This window comes from Scyliorhinus torazame, chromosome 9, assembly GCF_047496885.1.
Source record: "Scyliorhinus torazame isolate Kashiwa2021f chromosome 9, sScyTor2.1, whole genome shotgun sequence".
NCBI lineage: Eukaryota > Metazoa > Chordata > Chondrichthyes > Carcharhiniformes > Scyliorhinidae > Scyliorhinus > Scyliorhinus torazame.
The window spans coordinates 169,617,828-169,640,993 of NC_092715.1; the positions used below are offsets into that span (position 1 = coordinate 169,617,828).

General features: G+C 46.3%; 1 protein-coding gene across 1 annotated transcript in view; it reads right to left on the reverse strand.

The window, feature by feature from the left end:
* Window positions 1-1,958: 1,958 nt before the first annotated feature.
* The window catches only part of shc3 (SHC (Src homology 2 domain containing) transforming protein 3), a 442,272-nt gene continuing 421,064 nt past the window's right edge, over window positions 1,959-23,166 (reverse strand). The window contains exons 11-12 of the mRNA XM_072516775.1: window positions 17,028-17,323; window positions 1,959-3,831 (exon numbers count right to left, since the gene is read on the reverse strand). Of these exons, the coding sequence (XP_072372876.1) occupies window positions 3,703-3,831; window positions 17,028-17,323 (425 nt within the window). The 3' untranslated portion in view covers window positions 1,959-3,702. The remainder of the gene's footprint in view (window positions 3,832-17,027; window positions 17,324-23,166) is intronic.

Here is a 23,166-nt window from a genome sequence, read left to right on the forward strand (position 1 = left end):
TCTCTGCTCATCCACACTGCCAAGAATCTTACCATTAGCCCAGTACTCTGTCTTCCTGTTATTCCTTCCAAAATGAATCGCCTCACACTTTTCTGCATTAAACTCCATTTGCCACCTCTCAGCCCAGCGCTGCAGCTTATCTATGTCCCTCTGTAACTTGTACTGTCCACAACTCCACCGACTTTAGTGTCATCTGCAAATTTACTCACCCATCCTTCTACGTCCTCCTCCAGGTCATTTATAAAAATGACAAACAGCAGTGGCCCCAAAACAGATCCTTGTGGTACACCACTAGTAACTGAACTCCAGTCTGAACATTTCCCATCAACCACCACCCTTTGTCTTCTTCCAGCTAGCCAATTTCTGATCCAAACTGCTAAATGATCCTGAATCCCATGCCTCCGTATTTTCTGCAGTAGCCTACCGTGGGGAACCTTATCAAACGCTTTACTGAAATCCATATACACCACATCAACTGCTTTACCCTCATCCACCTGTTTGGTCACCTTCTCAAAGAACTCAATAAGGTTTGTGAGGCACAACCTACCCTTCACAAAACCGTGTTGACTATCTCTAATCAAATTATTCCTTTCCAGATGATTATACATCCTATCTCTTATAAACCTTTCCAAGATTTTGCCCACAACAGAAGTAAGGCTCACTGGTCTATAGTTACCGGGGTTGTCTCTACTTCCCTTCTTGAACAAGGGGACGACATTTGCTATCCTCCAGTCTTCTGGCACTATTCCTGTAGACAAAGATGACTTAAAGATCAAAGCCAAAGGCTCAGCAATCTCCTCCCTAGCTTCCCAGAGAATCCTAGGATAAATCCCATCTGGCCCAGGGGACTTATCTATTTTCACACTTTCCAGAATTGCTAACACCTCCTTCTTATGAACCTCAAGCCCTTCTAGTCTAGTAGCCTGAATCTCAGTATTCTCCTCGACCACATTATCTTTTTCCTGTGTGAATACTGATGAAAAGTATTCATTTAGCACCTCTCCTATCTCCTTGGACTCCACGCACAACTTCCTGCTACTGTCCTTGACTGGCCCTACTCTTACCCTAGTCATTCTTTTATTTCTGACATATCTATAGAAAGCTTTAGGGTTATCCATCCAGCCTGCCAAAGACTTCTCATGTCCCCTCCTGGCTCTTCTTAGCTCTCTCTTTGGGTCCTTCCTAGCTAACTTGTAACTCTCAAGCACCCTAACTGAACCTTCATGTCTCATCTTTACATAAGCCTCCTTCTTCCTCTTGACAAGTGTTTTGACTGCTTTAGTAAACCACGGTTCCCTCACTCGACCACTTTCTCCCTGCCTGACAGGTACATACTTATCAAGGACCCGCAGTAGCTGTTCCTTGAACAAGCTCCACATTTCCATTGTGCTCATCCCCTGCAGTTTTCCTCTCCATCCGATGCATCCTAAGTCTTGCCTCATCGCATCATAATTGCCTTTCCCCCAGATATAACTCTTGCCCTGCGGTATAAACCTATCCCTTTCCATCACTAAAGTAAATGTAATCGAATTGTGGTCACTATCACCAAAGTGCTCACCTACCTCCAAATCTAACACCTGTCCTGGTTCATTACCCAGTGCCAAATCCAAAATGGCCTCGCCTCTTGTTGGCCTATCTACATATGTTAAAATTTATCATTTTGTTCATGATTCAATAAACAAATATATTTACAATTTACAGTCTGGGTAAAAATCATTCAAAGCTACGATACCAACTTATTGGGAAAAGCCAAAGACAGAGAACAAAAGACTTGTTCTGAACTTGCAGAAACCATTGCTCTTATTTCAGCTTCTACAATTCCTGCTTTTCTTCTTATCGTAGATCCCCCCACCTATTGCCTGAGCACAACGTCATTACTGAACATCAATGGTTTCTGATTTTTTTTATCATGGATAAAATATTTTTAATGTAAGTTTAATAAGGAAAAACACAACATGCCACATAATTGTTGTTTTATTGCCAACAATCATACATTTTTGTAATAACCAACAAATACAAATGTAAACATAGTTTATGAAAAAAATGTTGCAATTCATTTATATTCAAAACAGCAGCCTCTGAGATACGCACTACTATCTGATCAAAAGGCACATTTTTTTGTAGCAGAGCTAAAGATTCAGTGTTGCCTGGCAGAACTTGTAAATTTAATTCTCTTATCTTCAGCAACTGTTTTGTAAGTTTTAAAGAAATTGTTTCATTGAACTTCACTTCACTGAATAATGATGAAATCTATGCAGGGTTGGCAAAACATCAGCATTGTAAGAGTTAAATATGAAGACAACAGTATGATTTGCTGGATACTGGGCATTCATTTCACATTTGTGCTAAGCTTGGTGGTAGTTTTCAATGAAATTGAGTATAGTAGTAAAAAATAGTCAATAATTTCTTGACTTCTATTAGACTTGTCAAAGTGACAGTGATTGGTAGCCATGGATTTGGTAGAATAACATCATGAGGAAAGACATCCCAACCAACAACAACCGCTAGTTTAAGCAATTTTTTCTTATATTTTAAGCCTTCCAATTGATTTCAATAAAGAATTAATCTATTGCAGGCTTTGTGCATATTGCATGTAAGCTTTAATAAGCTAATATGACTTGCTGCTAAGCAAATATCTTGAAAATTGTTTGGCATGTTTATGACATCAAAATGCTCCGTTACCTACAATTTACAATCATGAGAAAAACTAACATTCATTCAATTCACAGAATAAAATAATTATACAAATTCAAGAATTGTTATTAAATAATTTAATTACACTGTGGTAGATTCTGATTGGTTTAAATCTCTGAGTAAGAACCAAGTTCTCTGCATCCAACCACACAATAAGCCAGATAAACCACCTTATCAATAAAATGTTTAATACGGTGGCATTTTTCATCAGCTGTATTTAAAATGTACATTGTGTTCATTTCATACCAAGATCAATTATATGTCAGTGTGCAAAAGCACTTCATTCTCAAAAGATTTCAAATGTTCACATGTAAATGAAAAACATTCACAAAAGTGAAAATCCTGTGTAATAACCACTTACCAATGGCACATACTCTGTCATTATAGTTCTCATGTGTTTTTAATTTTTCAGATAAAAACAACACAGTCATAAAACACATTCACATGAACACATTGTTAGTAGAATTTCATTTACAATCTTCAAAGACAAAATAAACTACACCATCAATTGCAGGTTTATCACCAAATAGCTATTTGAAGATGTTTACTTTTTTTTCTAAAAGACTGTTGTTCCTTAAAATAGTAGCTGCAATTATCGTCATTTCAGTTAAACATCTTCCTTTAAACATTTTAAATATTGTGCTTCTGTAGTAAAACATTCCATGTGAAGACATCAAGAAAAAAAATCATAAAATATAATTTCTGCATTATGTGTGCTAGATATCAGCATTTCATCTATACAATGATTCAACATCTCGTAGAAATATAATGATTCAAGTTGAAATACAGAGCGTAAAACATCTTCACAACCTTTTTTTCCAACCCAATCTTTTGCATTAAGTATTCAAGTAAAACCCCTGCTTCTTTTCAGCCGCACAATATCAATTTACATAAATCAGACAGTTATCTTGAAATTAAGAGATCACTTCTTCCTGTTTCCACCAAATAATAGGCCAGGGAATAAGAATTTCCACCAGGTTATTAAAATCACATGACTAGCTCAGGCAATCATTGTTTCCTCTTAACTGATTGCTTCAGGCACAGTTCGCTTCCAGCTGAGACTATAGGCAAATTGCTGTCACGGTGATGGCAGATAAGATGGCTAATGCTTTCAAATATATGATCTTTAGTCCGAACCTTTAAAAACAAACAATAAAGAATATAAAAAGTTTAGTGTCATAAAATACCATGCAGGCATTTTATATTTTCCACGCAGGGTTAAAGTGCTTTTTCGTTGTATTTGAATATTTTCTAACCTCTCCAGTCGGGAATGCTAAGGACCAAATAATTTCTGGATTTCAGAATTTCTGGATTATAGAATGACATTAGAATGTGCAACCCAATGTGTGACCCAGAACACACTGTAAATATAATTATTTGCTTGAAACACAAAACAGTGATAAAACATTAAACAGCAATAAAAAATGTTTTACTTTTCCAAATACCGTATCTTCCATATTTCTGCTCCCAAAGTGCTGCACTAAAATGATGCTGATGACATCGAGGGTCTGTTCAAAGAATTTCTGGACAACTGCTGTTTCCGAGAAATATATATCCAGATTGAGGGGTCACAGTGTATTTTTAAAAAAAAATTAAATTCTGTTTAAACATTCTGAGTAGAGGCAAACCAAATCAAAATTGTAGTTACATAATTACTATAAGCATTCACACTACGCTCAGTAACCCGGGTGATACAGTTTAGAGATCAGCCCTTTACAGAGACAGAAGAGACAGCATTGACATGTCAGAGTTTCTGGTTTAATTGCAACTATTTTGCACCAAACGCAGTTACAGTGAATTTTTTTTTAAGAAAAAGGTACAGCCTTAAAATTGCAGTGAGGGAAAATTCAGTGTTCATTGATAGTTGAAGGATTGCAGAGAATAGAATATGCTTCCATTTCTTCTGTGTATTGTCAACATCAGGAGCCTCCAACAGGAATCGGGGCGGGATTCTCCGACCCCGCGTCGGGTCGGAGAATCACCTGCGGGCCGTGCGAATCGAGCCACGTCGCCCTGACGCGGAGAATCGGCACCATTGGCGCCAGCTTGGTTGGCGCGGCGCCGGTCGCGGGCCGCTCTACGCGGCCGGCCTGCTGATTCTCCAGCCTGGATAGTCAGAGGCTCTGGATAGTCAGAGGCTTTTCCCCAGGGTAGAGGGGTCAATTACTAGGGGGCATAGGTTTAAGGTGAGAGGGGCAAAGTTTAGAGTAGATGTACGAGGCAAGTTTTTTACGCAGAGGGTAGTGGGTGCCTGGAACTCACTACCGGAGGAGGTAGTGGAGGCAGGGACGATAGGGACATTTAAGGGGCATCTTGACAAATATATGAATAGGATGGGAATAGAAGGATACGGACCCAGGAAGTGTAGAAGATTGTAGTTTAGTCGGGCAGTATGGTCGGCACGGGCTTGGAGGGCCGAAGGGCCTGTTCCTGTGCTGTACATTTCTTTGTTCTTTGTTCTTTGTTTGGATGGGCCGAGTGGCCGTAAGAAAACAGCCACGTCCCGCCGGCCCTGTTCTAACCTGCTCTGGGCTGGTGGGACCTTGGCGTGTAAGGGTCGGGTGGTGGCCTTTGGGAGGGGAGGGGTGTCCAACCCTGGGGGGGGCCTCCGATGTGGCCTGGCCTGCGATCGGGGCCCACCGATAGGCGGGCCAGCCTCTGTGGCTGGGGGCCTCCTTTCCTACGCGCCGGCCCCTGTAGTCCTGCGCCATGTTGCTTCGGGGCCGGCGTGTTGAAGGAGCCCATTGCGAATGCGTGTGTTGGCGCTGGTGCCACTGCGCATGTCCTCGTTGGCGCCGGCGCAACTGTGCATGCGCGGATCCCGCGGCGCACAGTTCGCGCCGGGATCTGCAGCTGGAGCGGTGCGAACCGCTCCAGCGCCATGCTGGCCCCCTGGAGGGGCCAGAATTAGTTGTGGGAGCGGCCCGTTCACGCCATCGTCAAACACGATGGCGTTTACGACGACGTGGACACTCTGCCACAGGATGGGAGAATCCCGCCCCAGGAATAGTGCAGCCAATGCAGAGAAACACTCCCGCTATACTGTCCCAGTAAAGTGCCTTAGCTCCTACCGAGAAAACTATCTCCTTTTGCTCCAGAATGATAGTCCAGTTTCCAATATTAACTGCACAGCTCCTCACACCCCACTCCACTTTCCCACCTTTTTGAGGGAGAAACTAAACATGGATAATCCTGCATATGTATGGGGAACTGGGTTGAGAATAGTCAAATTTATTTCACGTCTGACAACCAAAAGGAAGACACATTTATCCTCTCATTCTGAAGTGACATTGAAAGAAAGGTTCTAAAGAGCTGAATTGATCAGTTATTGAGCAACATTAGCAGTACTGTTGAAGAAGTCTCGCGCCATTGTGCCATCTTCTGTTTCAGAACAATATATGGAACGGATAAGTTTAAAAATTCCATCACAATGAAACTGGTAAATTATTCTGTTTCATGTATTATGAATTTGTTAACTCTAGCTAAGGTAATGACTTAAAATTAATCAATCTGTTCAACTTCAGAAAGTGTGATAAATGTAGGAAAATTTTATACACATATTGTATTATGTGTCTGTTGCAGCAATGCTATTAAAATAACTTAGGTTAAGGAATCGAGATTATGGGCACAATCTAACCAAAACAAAACAGTGTCCATTTTGGGCGGGATTAGTGGAGTGTTTCCCAGTGCTATACTCTGTAAAGACAATCTGTTGCTATTTTGGTCTTGGCGGGAAACACCCCCCGAGGCCGCACTTTAGCATAATTTCCCTCACTGAGGAGGTCCGACGAGTGGAGCTCCACAGTGCAGGAAGAGGTCGGGACGCCAATTTTAAATGGCATCCCGATCTCTCAACAACCCCCCCCCCCCACCGATTCAACCACCAGACCTCCCCAACTCTTTTGTTGGAGGATCATCAGGACCCCGCCCAATCCCCGGCACAGGCACAATGCCAGCCTGGCATCATGGCACTGCCAGGGTGCCAGAATGGCACTCTCAGGGTACCCAGGTGACACAGGCAGTGCCTGGGTGTCACCCTGCCTTGATGACGACCATTCAGTGACCTCCTATCACTGGGAGACCCCTCCGCCACCCTAGGTACCAGTCCACCTGGTCCCCATTTGTGAGGGCCAGTACAGGTTGGTGGCCGGTTGGGGTCTCCTTGGTGAGGCCAATAGATGCCAAGTGGCTGATCGATCCGGCGTCGGCATGGCTAAGTGGGTTCTTAAACTCACTTAACCATGCGAGACTGGGTCCCGCCCATCATCTCGCAAGATCTGGTTAGATCCCACAAGGGGTAACGACCATCGAGAATCCCAGGGGAGGCCTCTCCCGGAATTTACCGGCTGCGTCCTGTCCCGATTCCGACGGCCGTTGCCGATAGATCAGATCCCACATGTCTGCTAAAGCGAAGTTGAGGGGTCAACATCTAGGCAGGCTGTGATGTCACTCATGGGAAGGTTGTATCTGTTTTTAGTTTTGCTTTCCTGCCCTGTGTCTGTTGCTTTTCATTTCATTTTTAGGGTTTTGTTCTGGGTTCTGAAGAACAACGGGGGTGATTCTCCAAAATGGAGACTAAGCGTTCGCGCCATCGTGAACGTCGTCGCGTTTCACGATGGCACGAAACGGGCACGGGGACGACCGATTCTGTCCCCCACCGGGGGCCAGCACAGTGCTGGAGCGGTTCACGCCGCTTCAGCCTCCCTTCCCGGCGCCAAATGGGCGCCGCGCCAACCCGCGCATGCGCAGTTGGGCCGCGCCAACCAGTGCATGCGCGGGGGACTTCTTCAGCGCGCCGGCCCCGACTCAACATGGTGTGGGAATTCAGGGGCCGGCCGCGCAACAAAGAAGGCCCGGACGGGGAGAGGCCCGCCCTCCGATCGGTGGGCCCCGATCGCGGGCCAGACCCCATCGGAGGCTCCCCCCCAGTGAAGGAGCGCTTTTCCCCGCCCCACAGGCCGCCCCCCGACCCCTCGCACAGAGTTCCTGCCGGCAGCGACCAGGGGTGAACGGCGCCGGCTGCTCGGCCCATCCGGGCCAGAGAATCGGCGGCCCCTCGGAGAATCGTGCGCCGGCGTCGTGGCACGGTTGCGGCGATTCTCCAGGCCGACGCGGGGCTCGGAGAACCGCGCCCAGCGTGTTTCTCAGACTGATTTCTGAAAGTTTTTCTCCCAAGGCCTTTGTGCGTAAATCTGCAAGCCACTGAGTGTTAACTGCATTAATAAGTGGCATTTGACCTCTGTGTGTCAATTTTGCTTCATTTAAAGTTTAGAAGTAGATGGGAAAGTAAGCTCAACGACCGTAATTTTGTTTTAGAACTTTTTAACTTGTTAATTGAAAACTTTTTTTTTGTCTTAATATAAAGATCCCTAGGTGTCAATAGAATCACTCCTGGAGCAAAGTATCCTTTCCTCATAGTTTACGTAGTTGAAAAATTGTTGGGGTTTCTCATCAAGTTTCCTAATATAAATTAGGGTCTGGTTCGGGTACTGTAACACAAGATTTATAATGGACACTATTGGATTTTCCACTTGTTATACCCCCTGCCTGACTGTCACTTCCATTGAAGTTAGTGGAAAGAAAAGCCAACTGAGGAATATAACGGATACTCAATTCAATAGCAACGATTTGATGTCCCACTGAAGTAAAAGTTCAGTTTGTGTTGTGTTTGAATTATGAAATTTTGTCAGGGGGCTAAGATCTCACAGTACATATACACACATATTATCATTGCTAATTTGTAATTTTTTTTAAATGGGAGAAAGGCCTTTTAAAATGGCTGACGCTGTGTCCGTCTGTGATCTTCCAACAAAAAGAGCTACCATGGCCGTATCGCAGAAATCTATGTCTCACTATCTCTCTAGAGACACTAACAACCCCTGGGGGCTGCAGACACCAAATGCAAAGAGAACTATACAAAGGCCATCTGCCTGTCAAAAGCCAGGCCTGGTCAACCAGCGCCTATTTGTGTGCTGGGACAAATGACCCTGAAACCTTCCTTTCAAGTCTTAATGGATAGAACATTTAACAATCTCAAGGACCCAGACAAGGGGATACACACCCTTTGTCAATGAAACTGTGAAGAGCTGGGAATCATGGGTGACATGAAGCTCTAGCTGGTGGAGCCAGTTATATTGCCTCACTGTGGTGAAAACTCAGTCTGCCATTTTAACATCTACAAACTGCATCACAGAAAAAGGGCTCTGCCCAGATTAAATACCTGGTCCCATCTACACTGTTTCTACTGGAACTTCTGTACCATCACCTACAAGATCGATTCATCTCTGCGTGCCTATCTACTCGTGTGAAGTCAACTCTACTGGAAAAGTAAATTATGCAGCTTGAGGTTTCAGCTTGTGGACCTCCGTGAAGGGATACTTTGGACTTTGATTCTGGACTCTGGTCACATGTGAAAGAATAATTATTTTCTCTGTGGCCTTTGCCCTCTAAACATTTATTGCTCTCTATTCCTCTTGTACAGTGTGAATGAAAAGGAGGCAACATTCCTACCCTCCTCCCGTGTTTGACTATGCTTAAATAAAACAAACCCTTTGAGTTCATCCTATCTCGAGATTGCTGTGGGGCTAATACCAAAAATTGGATCACATCAAAACTGAGGGGCTGAGAAATACGCCACTAATTCCAAAGGGGAAAGCAAATCAAAATCAAAAATCGCCTTTCTGTTTACGGATGGCGAAAGGAAAAACTAGGGACTGTTTAAATTAAATCCCCTCCTGTACATAACATTTTTAGTAGTACAGACATTCATTGCTGGCATTTAAGTACTTCATTGAGAGAAATGTAAGGGTACTATTGATTGAGTAAAAAAAATGTAAACCATGTCAATACTTCAAGACAGGCAACAATAATGATCTACATTTAGTTTGTATCAATAACAAAAATGAAAAACAAAGCCTTGGAAAGAGAGTGAGGAAAAGTAGCCAAATGCATGGGCCTGAATTTTATGGGCCCTGGGTGGAATAAGCAGGTGGAGGGGCGTGTAAAATTGGGTGGATTGGCAGTGGTGTCATGCCCGCCCTCAAAGTAACTTTGCCAGCAGCAGGGAAGGTGCCAGGCAACCCAGTCTCCATGGACCAACTGAAACCGTTAAGTGACCAATTGATAGCCACTTGTGGGCCTCCTGCAGCCACTGATAGGATTCTACTCATGCCAAGTGTCTGGCCGCCAGATGAAACCTAGCAAACTAGTGACCAGGCAAGAACAATTGCTTCCTTCTTGGGGCCCCTGTACACATTGGAAGCCCCCCACCCCACTTTCTCCAGGTAGCTCTCCCCTGTGGGTTTCATCTCTCCAATACACCAATGATCTCTGTTGCTGAAACACCTTGCTGGGGGCTTGCCAGCCTTGTTCCCGCCGGGAATCTGGGCTTACCTTGGCTCCATCACAGCATCCTTGCATTGGAGTCTGTTGCAGTCCCAGCAGTGGTCACTGCTCCAAGTGGTGGGGCTAGAGAGCTGTCAAACGTTTGATGCTCTCAAAAGCAGGACTTCCTCCAAGTTGGGAGCAGAAGGCCCGCCTCAAGCCGATCAATGGCCTAATTCTAGTGTTCAATTGTTTGGTCTTTGATTACCTGTATCTGGTGACTGGTTATTGTGGATAATTAGTAAAGCCTGAGAGTCGCTACTCAGAGAGAGAGACTGGAATGAGGATGGCTACTGTAAGCATGAGAACATACATTTTAGAAGCATTATAAATAATGTCCTGCACACATATGGTCCGATGTATCATCACTTCACATAAAAGTATCAAATACAACACTGACAGCTGTTAAATGACAGCCGAGTAAGCCAGCTAAGCTGGTGTAGGCTTGTACCTGAATTTTACGCGATATCCCTCGTGCAAAATTCAGCTTCTGGTTTTGAGAATTGGTCAATGTGGAAGAGAGTTGTAGAGAGTACATTCAAGATAGGTTTAGGGTGAGATTCTCTGGCCTCCAGGTGCCTTGTTTCTCAGCAGTGGGAGGTGGCCTGCTGTTGGCCAGCAGTGGGATATTCCGGTCCTGCTGCTGCCAATGGGATCATCCATCCCACATCTCTGGGAAGCCCGCGACTGGGGTGTGCTGTTGGTGGGACTGGAAGATCCCACCATGTGAACAGCTGGAAGATCTCGCCCATTGACTCTGGAATCAAAGGTGAATTCAGAGGAGGTGGATTTTAAAGAAGATCAGAATCAAAGAAATGGTGAGCACAACAGGGAAGGCAAGACTTCTGCAGGAGGATTCCCAGGTAAGGTGAGAAGTTTATGGAAAAATACAAGGATCTTACATTTGATTTGTTGTTGGCTCAATGTGTATTGTGTGAGTAAGATGCCTGGGCTGAAAATGGGCCGATGAACTTACATTGGTTGTCAGTGGAACCTGAGGTTAGGTCATGTTGGCGGAAGTCAATGAAGAAACCGCTGGAAGCACTGCCATCCCTATTAAGGATGGCTGCCGGCCCATAAGAGCTGCTGGTGAATCAGAAGGCTGGCAACTTAACAACCTCAATAGTGCCACCAGAAACAGTGGCCACGACTGGGGCTGCACTTGGAGCATGAGGGCCCTTCGATGGCTCTCAGTGAGGTCAGTGGGATCTGGGATGATGGCACCAGTCAAGCGGTCCCTGGTGAGTTAATTGGTTGGGGGTGGGGCACACTGGAGGAGGTGTCGCTGAGGTATGCAACGCCATGAGTTTGGGGGTGGCCATTGCCATCTTGGAGGCCCTCTGTGGGTCAAAGAATGCTTGAAAAGGGAGCCCTCACTCTCCCAGCCTCTCAGGAAGCTGCCAAGATTTACCTGCCAGTATTGTGAGATGGTGTAAGCTTCCCTCGGTGCTGGTAAACTGCCAGGGGAGGCAGAAAGAGCTATATATTTAGGCACTTAAGTGGCTCTATTAGACTCCAGATTCACAGGCAAGACATTTCTTGCCACTGTTAAAATGGCATGGTCACCCCCTGCCCACCAATGCTATCTTGCCAGCCTCTCCACCACCTTGCCAGACTTTTTGGTATAACCATAAGATATAGGAACAGAATTAGGCCTCAGCCCATCGAGCCTGCTTCAATCATGGCTGCTATGTTTCTCATCCCCATTCTTGTGCCTTTTCCTCATAACCACTGATCCCCTTATTAATCAAAAACCTATCTATTGCTGTCTTAAAGACACTCAGTGACTTGGTCTCCATAGCATTCTGCGGCAATGAGTTCCACAGATTCACCATCCTCTGGCTGAAGAAATTCCTCCATATCTCAGTTTTACAGGTTCGTCCCTTCAGTCTGAGGCTGTGGCCTTGGGTTCTAGTCTCTCCTACTAGTGGAAACATCTTCTCCACGTCCACTCTATCCAGGCCTCTCAGTATTCTTTAAGTTTCATTAAGATCCCCCCTCATCCTACTAAACTCCATCGAGTACAGACCCAGAGTCCTCAACCGTTCCTCATACGACAAGCTCTTCATTCCAGGGAACATTCTTGTGAACCTCCTCTTGTCCCTTTCCAAGGCCAGTACTTCCTTCCTTAGATACGGGGCCCAAAACTGCTCACAATACTCCAAATGGGGTCTGACCAGAGCCTTTTGCAGCCTCAGAAGTACATCCCTGGTCTTGTATTCTAGTCCTCTCGAAATTAATGCTAACATTGCATTTGCCTTACTAACTGCCAATTGAACCTGCAAGTTAACCTTAAGAGAATCTTGAACTAGGACTCCTAAGTTTCTTTGTGCTTCAGATTTCTGAAGCCATTCCCCATTTAGAAAATAGTCTATGCCTCTATTATTCCTACCAAAGTTCATAACCTCATTTTTTCCATGTTGTATTTCATCTGCCACTTCTTTGCCCACTCTCCTAGTCTGTCCAAGTCCTTCTGCAGCCTCCCCACTTCCTTAACACTACCTGTCCCTGTACTTATCTTTGTATCATCTCCGTTCCTTCTTCCAGATCGTTAATGCATATCATGAATAGTTGTGGTCCCAACACTGACCCTGCGGAACACCACTAGTCACCGGCTGCCATCCTGAAAAAGATCCCTTTATCCCCATTCTCTGCCTTCTGCCAGTCAGCTAATCCTCTATCCATGCCAGGATCTTGCCCCTAACACCATGGGCTCTTATCTTATTTCGCAACCTCCTATACGGCATCTTGTCAAAGGCCTTCTGGAAATCCAAAGAGATCACGTCCACTGGTTCTCCTTTGTCTAACTTCCTCAAAGAATTGTAACAGATTTTTCAGACATGACCTCCCCTTGACGAAGCCGTGCTGACTCAGTCCTATTTTATCATGTACATCCAAGTACGCTGCAATCTCATCCTTAATATTAGACTCTAAAATCTTACCAACGATCAAAGTCAGGCTAAAGGGCCTACAGTTTCCTGTCTTCTGCCTCCCTCCTATCTTAAACAGGGATGTTACATTAGCCATTTTCCAGTCCTCTGGGACTCTGCCTGTCGCCAGTGATTCCTGAAAGATCATCACCAATGCCTCCCCAATTTCCTCAGCTATCTCTTTTAGAACTCTGGGGTGTAGTCCACCCGGTCCATGTGATTGATCCACCTTCAGACCTTTCAGCTTCCCCAGCACCTTCTCCTTAGTGATGGTCACTACACTCACCATTAAAATATCCTGAGCCCTGGTTACACAATCTCCCAGATTCGTCTCGCCTCACTTTTGGTTGCTTATGTTGCTGTATATGCACCTATGATATTGAAAAGCTTTTAGTTGTGCCCAATTTAGAGTACCCAATTCATTTTTTCCAATTAAGGGGCAATTTAGTGTGTTCAATCTACCTACTTTGCACATCTTTGGGTTGTGAGGGCGAAACCCACGCAAACACGGGGAGAATGTGCAAACTCCACACGGACAGTGACCCAGAGCCAGGATCGAACCTGGGACCTCGGCGCCGTGAGACTGCAGTGCTACTACTGCGCCACCATGCTGCCCTAGTTGTGCCTCTAATCTATTGTGAAACTATATTATTTGGCAAACAGTGGCCTGGCCACAGTGGAACAAGAATTCAAACAAAATGCTGGGTCGGCGCGGTGGTGCAGTGGTTAGCACTGCTGCCTCACGGCGCTGAGGACCCGGGTTCGATCTCGGCCCCGGATCACTGTCCATGTGGCATTTGTACATTCTCCCCGTGTCTGCGTGGGTTTCATCCCCACAACCCAAAAGATGTGCAGGGTAGGTGAATTGGCCATGCTAAATTGTTCCTTAATTGGGAAAAAAATTGGATCCTCTAAATTTATAAAAAGAAAAAATGCTGAGGTATAAAAATACAGCAAGAGCATTATGGCAATTTTATATCAGACACTTGATGGAATAAAACTGGATTCTGGGCAGCATTCTCCAGGAATGGCATACAACCTCAGGAATGGGCATAGGTGAGATTTATTGAATTGGTTCCAGTTAGAAAGTGCAGAGGCTATTTCTGGCAATGAACTGAAATAGAATCTATAGAATTCATAGAATCCCTACAGTGTAAAAGGAAGCCATTCAGCCCATCATTGACCCTTTGAAAGAGTACCCTACCTCGGCCCGCTCTCTCATCCTTCCCCAGCTAATTTACACATCATTGGACATAAGAGACAATTTAACATGGTCAATCCACCTAACCTGCACATCTTTGGACTGTGGGGTGAAACCAGAGCACCCGGAGGAAATACATGCAGACATGGGGAGAACATGCAAACTCCACATAGACAGTCACCCAAGGCTGGAATCGAATCTGGGTCCCTGGTGTTGTGATGCAGCAGTGCTAACCAATGCTCCACCGTGTCACTCACTCTAAGGAGGTTTTGATATTGGTGTTTGAAATTAAGAAGGTTTTATGTTGAGTAAATAAAAAGAAACTACCCCCAATGCCTGAAGGATAGTTAACCAAATAACAATGGCTTAATTTGATCAGCAAAAATTCCAGAAAGTTCTGTGCAATGAGTGTTTTGGGTTTGGAATGCAGTGCCTGACAGTGTGTTGGATATGGATAAAATAAATGCCCTCAAATGGAATGGGCACATATTTGTTTGTCAGAAAATTTCCATGTTTTCTGGGGTTTGATTGGATGCATTGGGCTGCATTTCAAAAGAGCCAGGGCAGAAGTGATGGACTGAATGGACTATGAAGAACTTCCCTATAAAAATTCCCATTATCACCCATCTTGCCTCATACTATCATTTGTTGAGTTATTACTTTCTCTTGCCTTCTATCCTATCACAGACCTTGCCTTTTGTTCTTTCCTCCGCTCTGCCCCATTCCCTGCCTCTCCTCGGACATTAAAAAACTATTACAGCACAAACAGTTGTCAGTTCTGATGGAAGTCAAACAAGTTGGAATGTAACCCTGTCACTCTCATTCGCCACAGATGCTGAAGGTCCCACTGGATATTTCCAACATCTTCCAAATTTCCTAAATCCGCAGTATATGGCCTTGGTTGTTCCCGTCAGTCTTGGACAATATTGGACAATCCAGTACGCCACCTCTCCCGCTGTGCTGCCGCCGCTGGCTCAGGCGCTCTTCTGCTTCTTGTCCCCTGCCAGCTCACCTTCGATCTTTGTGGTTGCCCAGCAACAGCGAGATTGAATAAATCAAATGGGCCAACCAGAGCAAGGCCTCTTGGAGTACTGGATAGTCAGTCTATCAGCATTCTGTGATCTGAGAGGACTTTCTCTGATTGGCCTATTTGCTTTCTTTAATTATTTAAAATTTTTGAGTGTTAGAACCAGCGTTTGCCGGTAACGTGGTGGCCGCCAGCGTCATGGACCCTTAAAGACCCTTCAAGGCGAGTGTGCAGACCACAGTTTGGGAACCCATGATCTGCAAGAAGCACTTCAAGAACTCATCAATGATCCTCAGACAGCACCTTCCGACCTATGACCTCTACCATCTAGAAGGACAAGGGCATCAGGTGATTTGTTATGCTCTAGGCGTAGCATAAGTGGCTTCCTTGTGGTGCACTTGACAAAGGAAGGTTCAGACGTGGAGATAACTTAAACACGTTTATTAAACTATTTACACTTCTATTACTCGGGTTCGACACTACTGCTAATCCTACTATAGCTACCCAGACTGACTAACCAGTTGCTGCAATCCACGTGGTGGGAGTGATATTGAGTGTGTGTGTGATGTCTCTGGTGCTCCCTCTAGTGACTAGCTAGCCTACAATGTATTTACATTGATGCACATCACCACATCAGGCACATGAGAACACCTGGAAGTCCCCCTCCAAGTCACTCACCATCCTGACTTGGAACAATATCACTGTTATTCCACTGTTGTTGGATCAAAATCCTGGAACTCACTCCCTAATAGCACCATGGGTATACCTACACTATGTGGACTGCAGATGTTCAAGAATCCAGCTCAGCAGCACCTTCTCAAGGGAAATTAGGGATGGGCAACAAATGCTGCCAGTGATAGCCAATAACTTCTCAACTCAATTGGGGTGAGAGTGGGCAGCAGGTCAGGTGTGGGTGGGAGGTCAACAGGAAGGCCAAGGAATTACAATGCTACCCCCCTGTAAACCCATTGGCACTGGATAGTAAAATTATATCCAATAATATCTGGCCTGTGGCATAATACACCTTTCACAAAATCATGCACTGTTGGTACCACTTTAACTATGATTTGCCTAACCTGCCTCTCCAGCATGAGAATGAAGAGGTAGTGCAACTAAAATTCACTAGGCTGATTCTTGGACTGGGGGATTCTTCTATGAGAAGAAACCAAGTAGACAGTGCCTACAATTCCCTACAATTTAGAAGATTGTGAGGTTTTCTCATAAAACATTAACATTTTAAGCAGAATGACAGGCTAGACGTTGGGGGGTGGGGTGTTCTCTGGGGAGGCCAGAACTAGAGGTCACAGTCTCAGAATAATGGGTGAGTTATGGATGGGACGGGTGAAACTTTTTAACTCAAAAGAGTTGTGAATTCTTGGAAATCTTCAAGCCAGAAATTGGTGCTCAGCTGTTGAGTATATTCAAGACAAAGATTGACAAACTTCTGGATACCAACAAATCAAGTGATAAAAGGAGAATAAGGGAAGGTGTAGTTGAGGTAGAAGATCAGCCATAACATTATTGAATGGCATCTGGTTTGAGGACTGAAAGGTCTACTATATTTTTACTATCACATGGTTATTCACTTTGCACGCTTGAACATTAAACACAAGTCTGCTGTTTACATTTGCACTTATAATAACATTGAGTAAATAATCTTCAAAACTTCTGTTGTGTGTTTTATAATACAGGTTCCCCAGAAGAACATTCTGTAGAACTGGATGTAGTTATTTCTTCCAGAATCTGAGAAACCAGCAGGATTACCACATATATCTTTAGTATGATTACTTACAATTCCTTCAGGGTCGACCAGGAGAAGGTGTTTAGCCAAGCCATTATGCTTGCCTGTTAATACATAGGATCCAGGGTTGGTCGTACTTTTTCTAACCAGAAAGTCCCCATCAGTTGTCAGGAGCTGCTCTGCATCCTTTCTGCTCATTTCCCCATGATACCATGGCTCCTCCTTCAGACATTCCTTCACTGTCTCTGTGGTTGTCTGGGGTAAATGAGGACTGTCACATGGAAGAGATGAAGTTTTGTTTGAAAATTGCCCACCTGTCTGATGCTTTAAAGCATCTTCAAAGGGTTCTGGTTACAGTGGAAACAAGAAACAATTATAAAATAGGTTAGTGTCGCTCCATCAGACTGTTCTGCCTCATTTTTACCAACCTAGGTTGTCTAGGGATGAACTCAAACAAAATAAATTTATGAAAGTGACTTCAATAAGATAGAATAGTATCAACATTTATGTATTGGGAGCTAAAAACATGTTATAATAAAGGGTATATTCTAGAGGTATTTCATACAGCAAAATATCCACAGGCAATGTGTAAAAATTCATCTGGTTAGTACCTCTAACGATGTTATAACTTTTTTTTATTCATTTGTGGGTGTGGGTGTTGATGTCGGTGGCAAGGCCAACAAGTATTGTCCATGCCTAATTGCCCTTGAGTAGGTGGTGAGTCAGGATAGCATGTAACCTGGAGAGGAACTTACAGGTGGTTATATTCTAATGCACCTGCTTCCCTTATCCTTCTAGGCAGTGTTATGTTCTGGTGCTCAGCCGGTAGAAATCATGCACTAGAGAACGTCTAGTTCTTGACTAGTTAAATGTTTATTGTTAAATAATTACATGGGTTAGATAAACATTAGATAATTATCAAAAAACTACTAACTATTATAAATTATCCAAGAGCTACTACAAATATGACTATCCTCTATCTCCAAACTCTCTGAGGTAACAGAGTCATGTGGTTGTTCTCTGCTGCCACCTGGTTGGATGCCGTATACATTATTATTTACATGATTGCTTATGCATATCATCACAGGCAGTATAGGTCATGGCTTTGGGAGATGATGTCAAAGGAACCTTGGTGAGTTGCTGCAGTATACTTTGTAGTTGTGCACACTGTTGTCATAGTGGACTGATGGTGGAGGGAGTAGATGATTAAGGTGTTGGACAGGGTGTCTATAAAACAGGCTGCTTTTTCCTGTCGGGTTTCAAGCTTCTTTTGTGTTATTGAGGGGTTCATTCATCCAGGCAAAGGGGATGTATTCCATTACACTCCTGATGTGTCTTAAAGAGGGTGGACAGGCTTTGGGAATTTACCCACCGCATAATTCCCAGCCTCTGACCTGCTCTTCTAACCATTGTATTTACATGGCAAGTTCAGTTATGGTTCTGATCAATAGTGGCCGCTAGGATGTTGAAGGGATAGGGAGATGGATTTCAGTGACAGTAATGTTATTGAATGCTATGGGGAAATAGTTACAATCGTTCTTGTAGGCGATGATCATTGCTTGTGTGGCGTGAATGTTACTTGCTGCTTTATCAGTATGATAGTTGTTAAGGTCTTGCTGCATTGCAGGCACAGACTGCCTCATTATCGGAGAAGTTGCAACTGGAACTGAACACTGTGCAATCATCACAAAACAATTTTTTCCTTTATTTGTTCATGAGATGTGGACATCACTGACATGGCCAGCATTTGTTGCCCATCCCTAATTGCCCTTGAACCGAGTAGCTTCTTAGGCTATTTCAGAGGACAGTTAAGAGTCAACCACATTGCTGTGGGTCCAGAGTCACATGTAGGCCAGACCAGATAAGGATGGCGGAATTCCTTCCCTAAAGGGCATGCCCTACTGGGAATCTCCACTTCTAATATATGCGGGAGGGAAGGTGATTAATGATGCAGCTTGAGATGGTTAGACCTAGGATATTGTCCTGAGGTACACCAGTTGACCACAACTATCTTTTTTGGTGCTGGGTATGACTCCAACCACCACCATGATTCCCATTGACTCCAGTTTAGCTAGGGCTCCTTGATGTCATTCTCGATCAAATGCTGCCTTGATGTCAAAGGCAGTCGGCACGATTTTCCGTTTTAGAAATTAAGTGTTGACACCTGGACAGATCGGAGGACTTCTAAAACAGCAAAATTGGCGCCGCTCCCGGAATAAATCAACAACCATTAATGGGCTAGCACTGGCGGCACGTGGAGCACGGTCGATTCTAATGAGAAACAGAGTTGGATATGCCGGAGTCAGGATTGGCAATCGAGAAGCCGACAAGCTGCAGCCGCATACTGGCACTCCACTCCCCTCTCACACTCATTCCAGCCAACAAGATGGCAGCATGGAGATGGCACTTTGGTTCGTGGACGCAGGGTGGCCAGGGCGAGTAGGCAGCATTGTGCTCCTGGCAGTAACCCCGTCCCACACACCTACTCCCCTCCACAACCCAGAGGGCGGCCGGACCACCCCCTGCACCACATGCCAGTGCCCATACTGGCTGCCACGGCCGGGTGCCCTGGCCACCGAGGCCACCAGCTACCCACCCGTGGGCTGCATGCGTTGGACTGTCTAATACTGTTGTTTTCCTTTTGCCTCCCCCCCCTTCCCTGGATAAGGCCGCCCACACCACCGGGAGCGGGAGAAGATAGGAGGGGGACCACCAGACCTGCAGCCCCTCACCATGGCAGAGCAGAGGGCCCAGGATGTGGTCGGTGACCCAGAGGGATGGAAGGTCGCCAGGTTGGAGATCGGCCGTGGGCGAGGAAGTCAGACCCCGCTGAGTTGCGGTTCCCCAAGGCACGTGTGTCAACATCCCCTCCCAACACCACCCTTACCTTCACCACCTCCTCACACCCACCCCCACCCTTACCACCCGCACCCCCACTCCCCACCCCAACCCATGGTCCAATCATGCGTCTTGTCTTCTGTCTTGCAGGACCTGCTGGTGATGGAGCGGGTCCATCCGGTGTCCCCTGCCCCAAGCCACTGCCACAGCCGGAGCCCCCCCATGAGCTGAGTACTGATGGTGAGAACAGCTCGGACGGCAGCCCTCGACCCGAGACTCAGGACAGTCAGAGGATGACAGTGATTTCCCGTCTCAGCCGTCTCCCACGCCCTCCACCATCGCAGAGACACTCACCTTAGTTGAGCACTTCAGTGAAGAGGCGCCTGGGACACTATCTGGTGTGCACCACACAGCTGACCCGGTGGAGGTAGGAATTCACGAGGTGGGGGACAGTCAGAAGGTTGGCCAATCCCAGGGACTATCTGCCACCGAGACGGGTTTCGGGCTTCTGGAACGGACAGTCCTATTGATTGTTGATGTGCAGTCGCCGAGCCAGGGACTACATGAGGGGTTGTCGGAGAGCATCCAGCACCTGTAGATCCAGTTGGAGGAGTCCAACCGCGTGCAGCAGCAGGAGTTGGTGCCAATGTGTGCCATCCAGGTCAACACCACACGGATGGCATCCGCAGTGGAAGCACTAGTTTTGGCTATGGATCAGCATGTCCAAGGCTTGGAGCATTCTGCGCAGGCCCTGGCAGAGGCCCAGGACAGGGTTGCCGCCTCACAGGCAGCCATCTGCTAGAGCCACCTGGATATTGCAATAGCGCACCTGAGCGTGGCCCTGTTACAGCAGGCCACGGCTGGAAATGTTGGTGGCATTGCCCAGGCACTGGCTGACGTGGCTCTGACACAGAGGGAGGTGGCCCAGTCCCAGAGGTAGATGGTGCAGTTACTGGCTGATGTGACACAGACCCAGAAAGTGGTGGCACAGTTGCAGCGTGATGTGGTGCAGTCCCAGATGAAGATGGTCCACTCCCTGTGGTTGAGACCAGAGCGGGCCACCAGTACTGGCAGCGGCAGGTGGCGGGGGGGGGGGGGGGCCTCAGGGGACAGCTCCGCTTGCACCCCCTTCCCATGGAGTAGCCCGGGGGCCATTGGGCACCCGAGGGAGGAGGAGGTGACGGGGCCCGTGCTGCAGACTCCCGCAGGGAAGGTGCTGGAACACCACAGCACATCGGACTCCCTCCCTCCTGTCCCTGATGCATCTGGTGGGCAGCGGGCAGAACAGGGCAGCATCACACCACCTGAGACACCCGAGCAGCAGCCCGGCCCATCCAGCCCAGAAGACTACAGCCAACGGGAATCGCAGCAGTCCTTCTCCACTCCTGATGTACCACTTGGGGATCCACCAAGATGTAGCATTAGGGCCCTTAAGGCCAGAAAGTTCGACACCAGTTAGGTTGGCACGGTTGCAGGGCACAGTTTAGTGATAAGAGCTAGGGCACAATCTGTATATCTGTTGTCACGTTAAACACCTGTTCACACTGTTACAACCTGTCTCGGTGCTCTTTCAGACGGGTGTGAGGGGTGGGCTAGTCTGGGTTGGCCAGCGAGTGGGTTCGGGGAGGTGGAGGGGGGGAATGGGCAGATGTTGTGGGTGGCTTGGGTGGCCTGGGTTCCCCCCCCAGACCGTCACCACCACCGTCACCCCAGGGATCCGATGGGACCGTGTGAAGGAATGGTCAGCTCGCACGCAGGGATCACCCAGGTGGAAAGTGCAACCTTGGGCAGGAGCCAGATGTTGCGAAACGATGCAGAGCACCAGAGTTCATCGCAGAGCAGGTTGTCATCATCCTCCATCCCATGGACCAGACCCAGTGTTACTGCCAACCCAGGGTCCCACCCCGTAGTGCGGCAGGTACATATCACGGAGGCAGTTGCAGGTGGGCATGGGATGCAGTGTCCATGCCAGTGGACAGTTTCCACCCCCCCTCCCCTCAGTCGTTGAACCTGGAAGCAATCCGAGCGCTCCGTCCATGGGATACCAAGGGACCGTTCATGCTAAAACAAAAAGGGGGGGAAGCCTGGGCACCAACGCCCGGGCCGGGGCTGCTGCCCCACCCGTAAAAATGAAAACACTGGGTAGTAATATGCATTTACTAAGAGAATGAAAGCTCAAGGTTTTTCTGACCGATGAGAATTATTTGCTAACGCCTTGAGATCATAATTATACCCTTGCAGCTGGTGGTTTCTATTTACTCCTTTCTCTGTGATACAAAGTGGGTGGATGACAGACTTAAATGATATGCATTTACATCTAAAACATAACAGGGGATAATTAGAACATCTAATAACCTCGGAATTCAGTAGCAGAATATTTTTGTGCTCATTATGATTGACTGTGGAGTCAGCAAATACAGTTGGTGACTCACCACCACCTTCTCAAGGGCAAATAGGGACGGGCAATGAATGCTGGCCTCGTCAGTGATGCCCACATCCTGTTGTTACAGAATGAAGGGGGACTCATTTGAACACCCAGATATCTCCTATCACTATTCGTCAGTAAACAGAAAGGTGTTTGGATTTTTGATTTCCTCTTTCATGAGTGGCGGCGTAATTTCCTCAGCAATTCAGTTAGGAATGATCTGATCCCCTATTAATAAACGCACAGCAAACACAAGATAAGGTAAAATAAGAGGGATGGTTCAATATACACACACAAACTGCAGAAAGGGGTTTCACATCATCTGCCCCTTTAAACACACATATAAGAAAAGAGGGATGCGGGCGACACGGTGGCACTGCTGCCTCACAGTGCCAAGGACTCAGGTTCAATTCCAGCCTTGGGTAACTGTGTGGACTTTGCACTTTCTCCCTGTGTGTGCGTGGGTTTCCTCCGGGTGCTCCGGTTTCCTCCCACAGTCCAAAGATGTGCAGGTTAGGTGGATTGGCCGTGCTAAAAATAGTCCCTTAGTGCCCAAAGATGTGCAGGTTAGGTGGATTGGCCGTGCTAAAAATAGTCCCTTAGTGCCCAAAGATGTGCAGGTTAGGTGGGGTTACGGGGATAGGGTGGGGGAGTGTGCCTACGTGGGGTGCTCTTTAAGTGGGTTGGTGCAGACTCGATAGACCAAATGGCCTCTTTCTGCATTGTAGGGGTTCTATGAAGGGAAAGAAAGGGATAAAGGCAAGACCACAACAAAAATAAGATTTACGGTTTCACATGAGTGAAGAATCAAAATGGTGTATTCCTTTAGAGGTTAGCAGGTTGAAACTGCTGCTGGGTGATCCATCTTTCCAGAAGTGATGATTTCCACAATGGAAGAAGACATTCAGAGATGAATGCATCTTATAA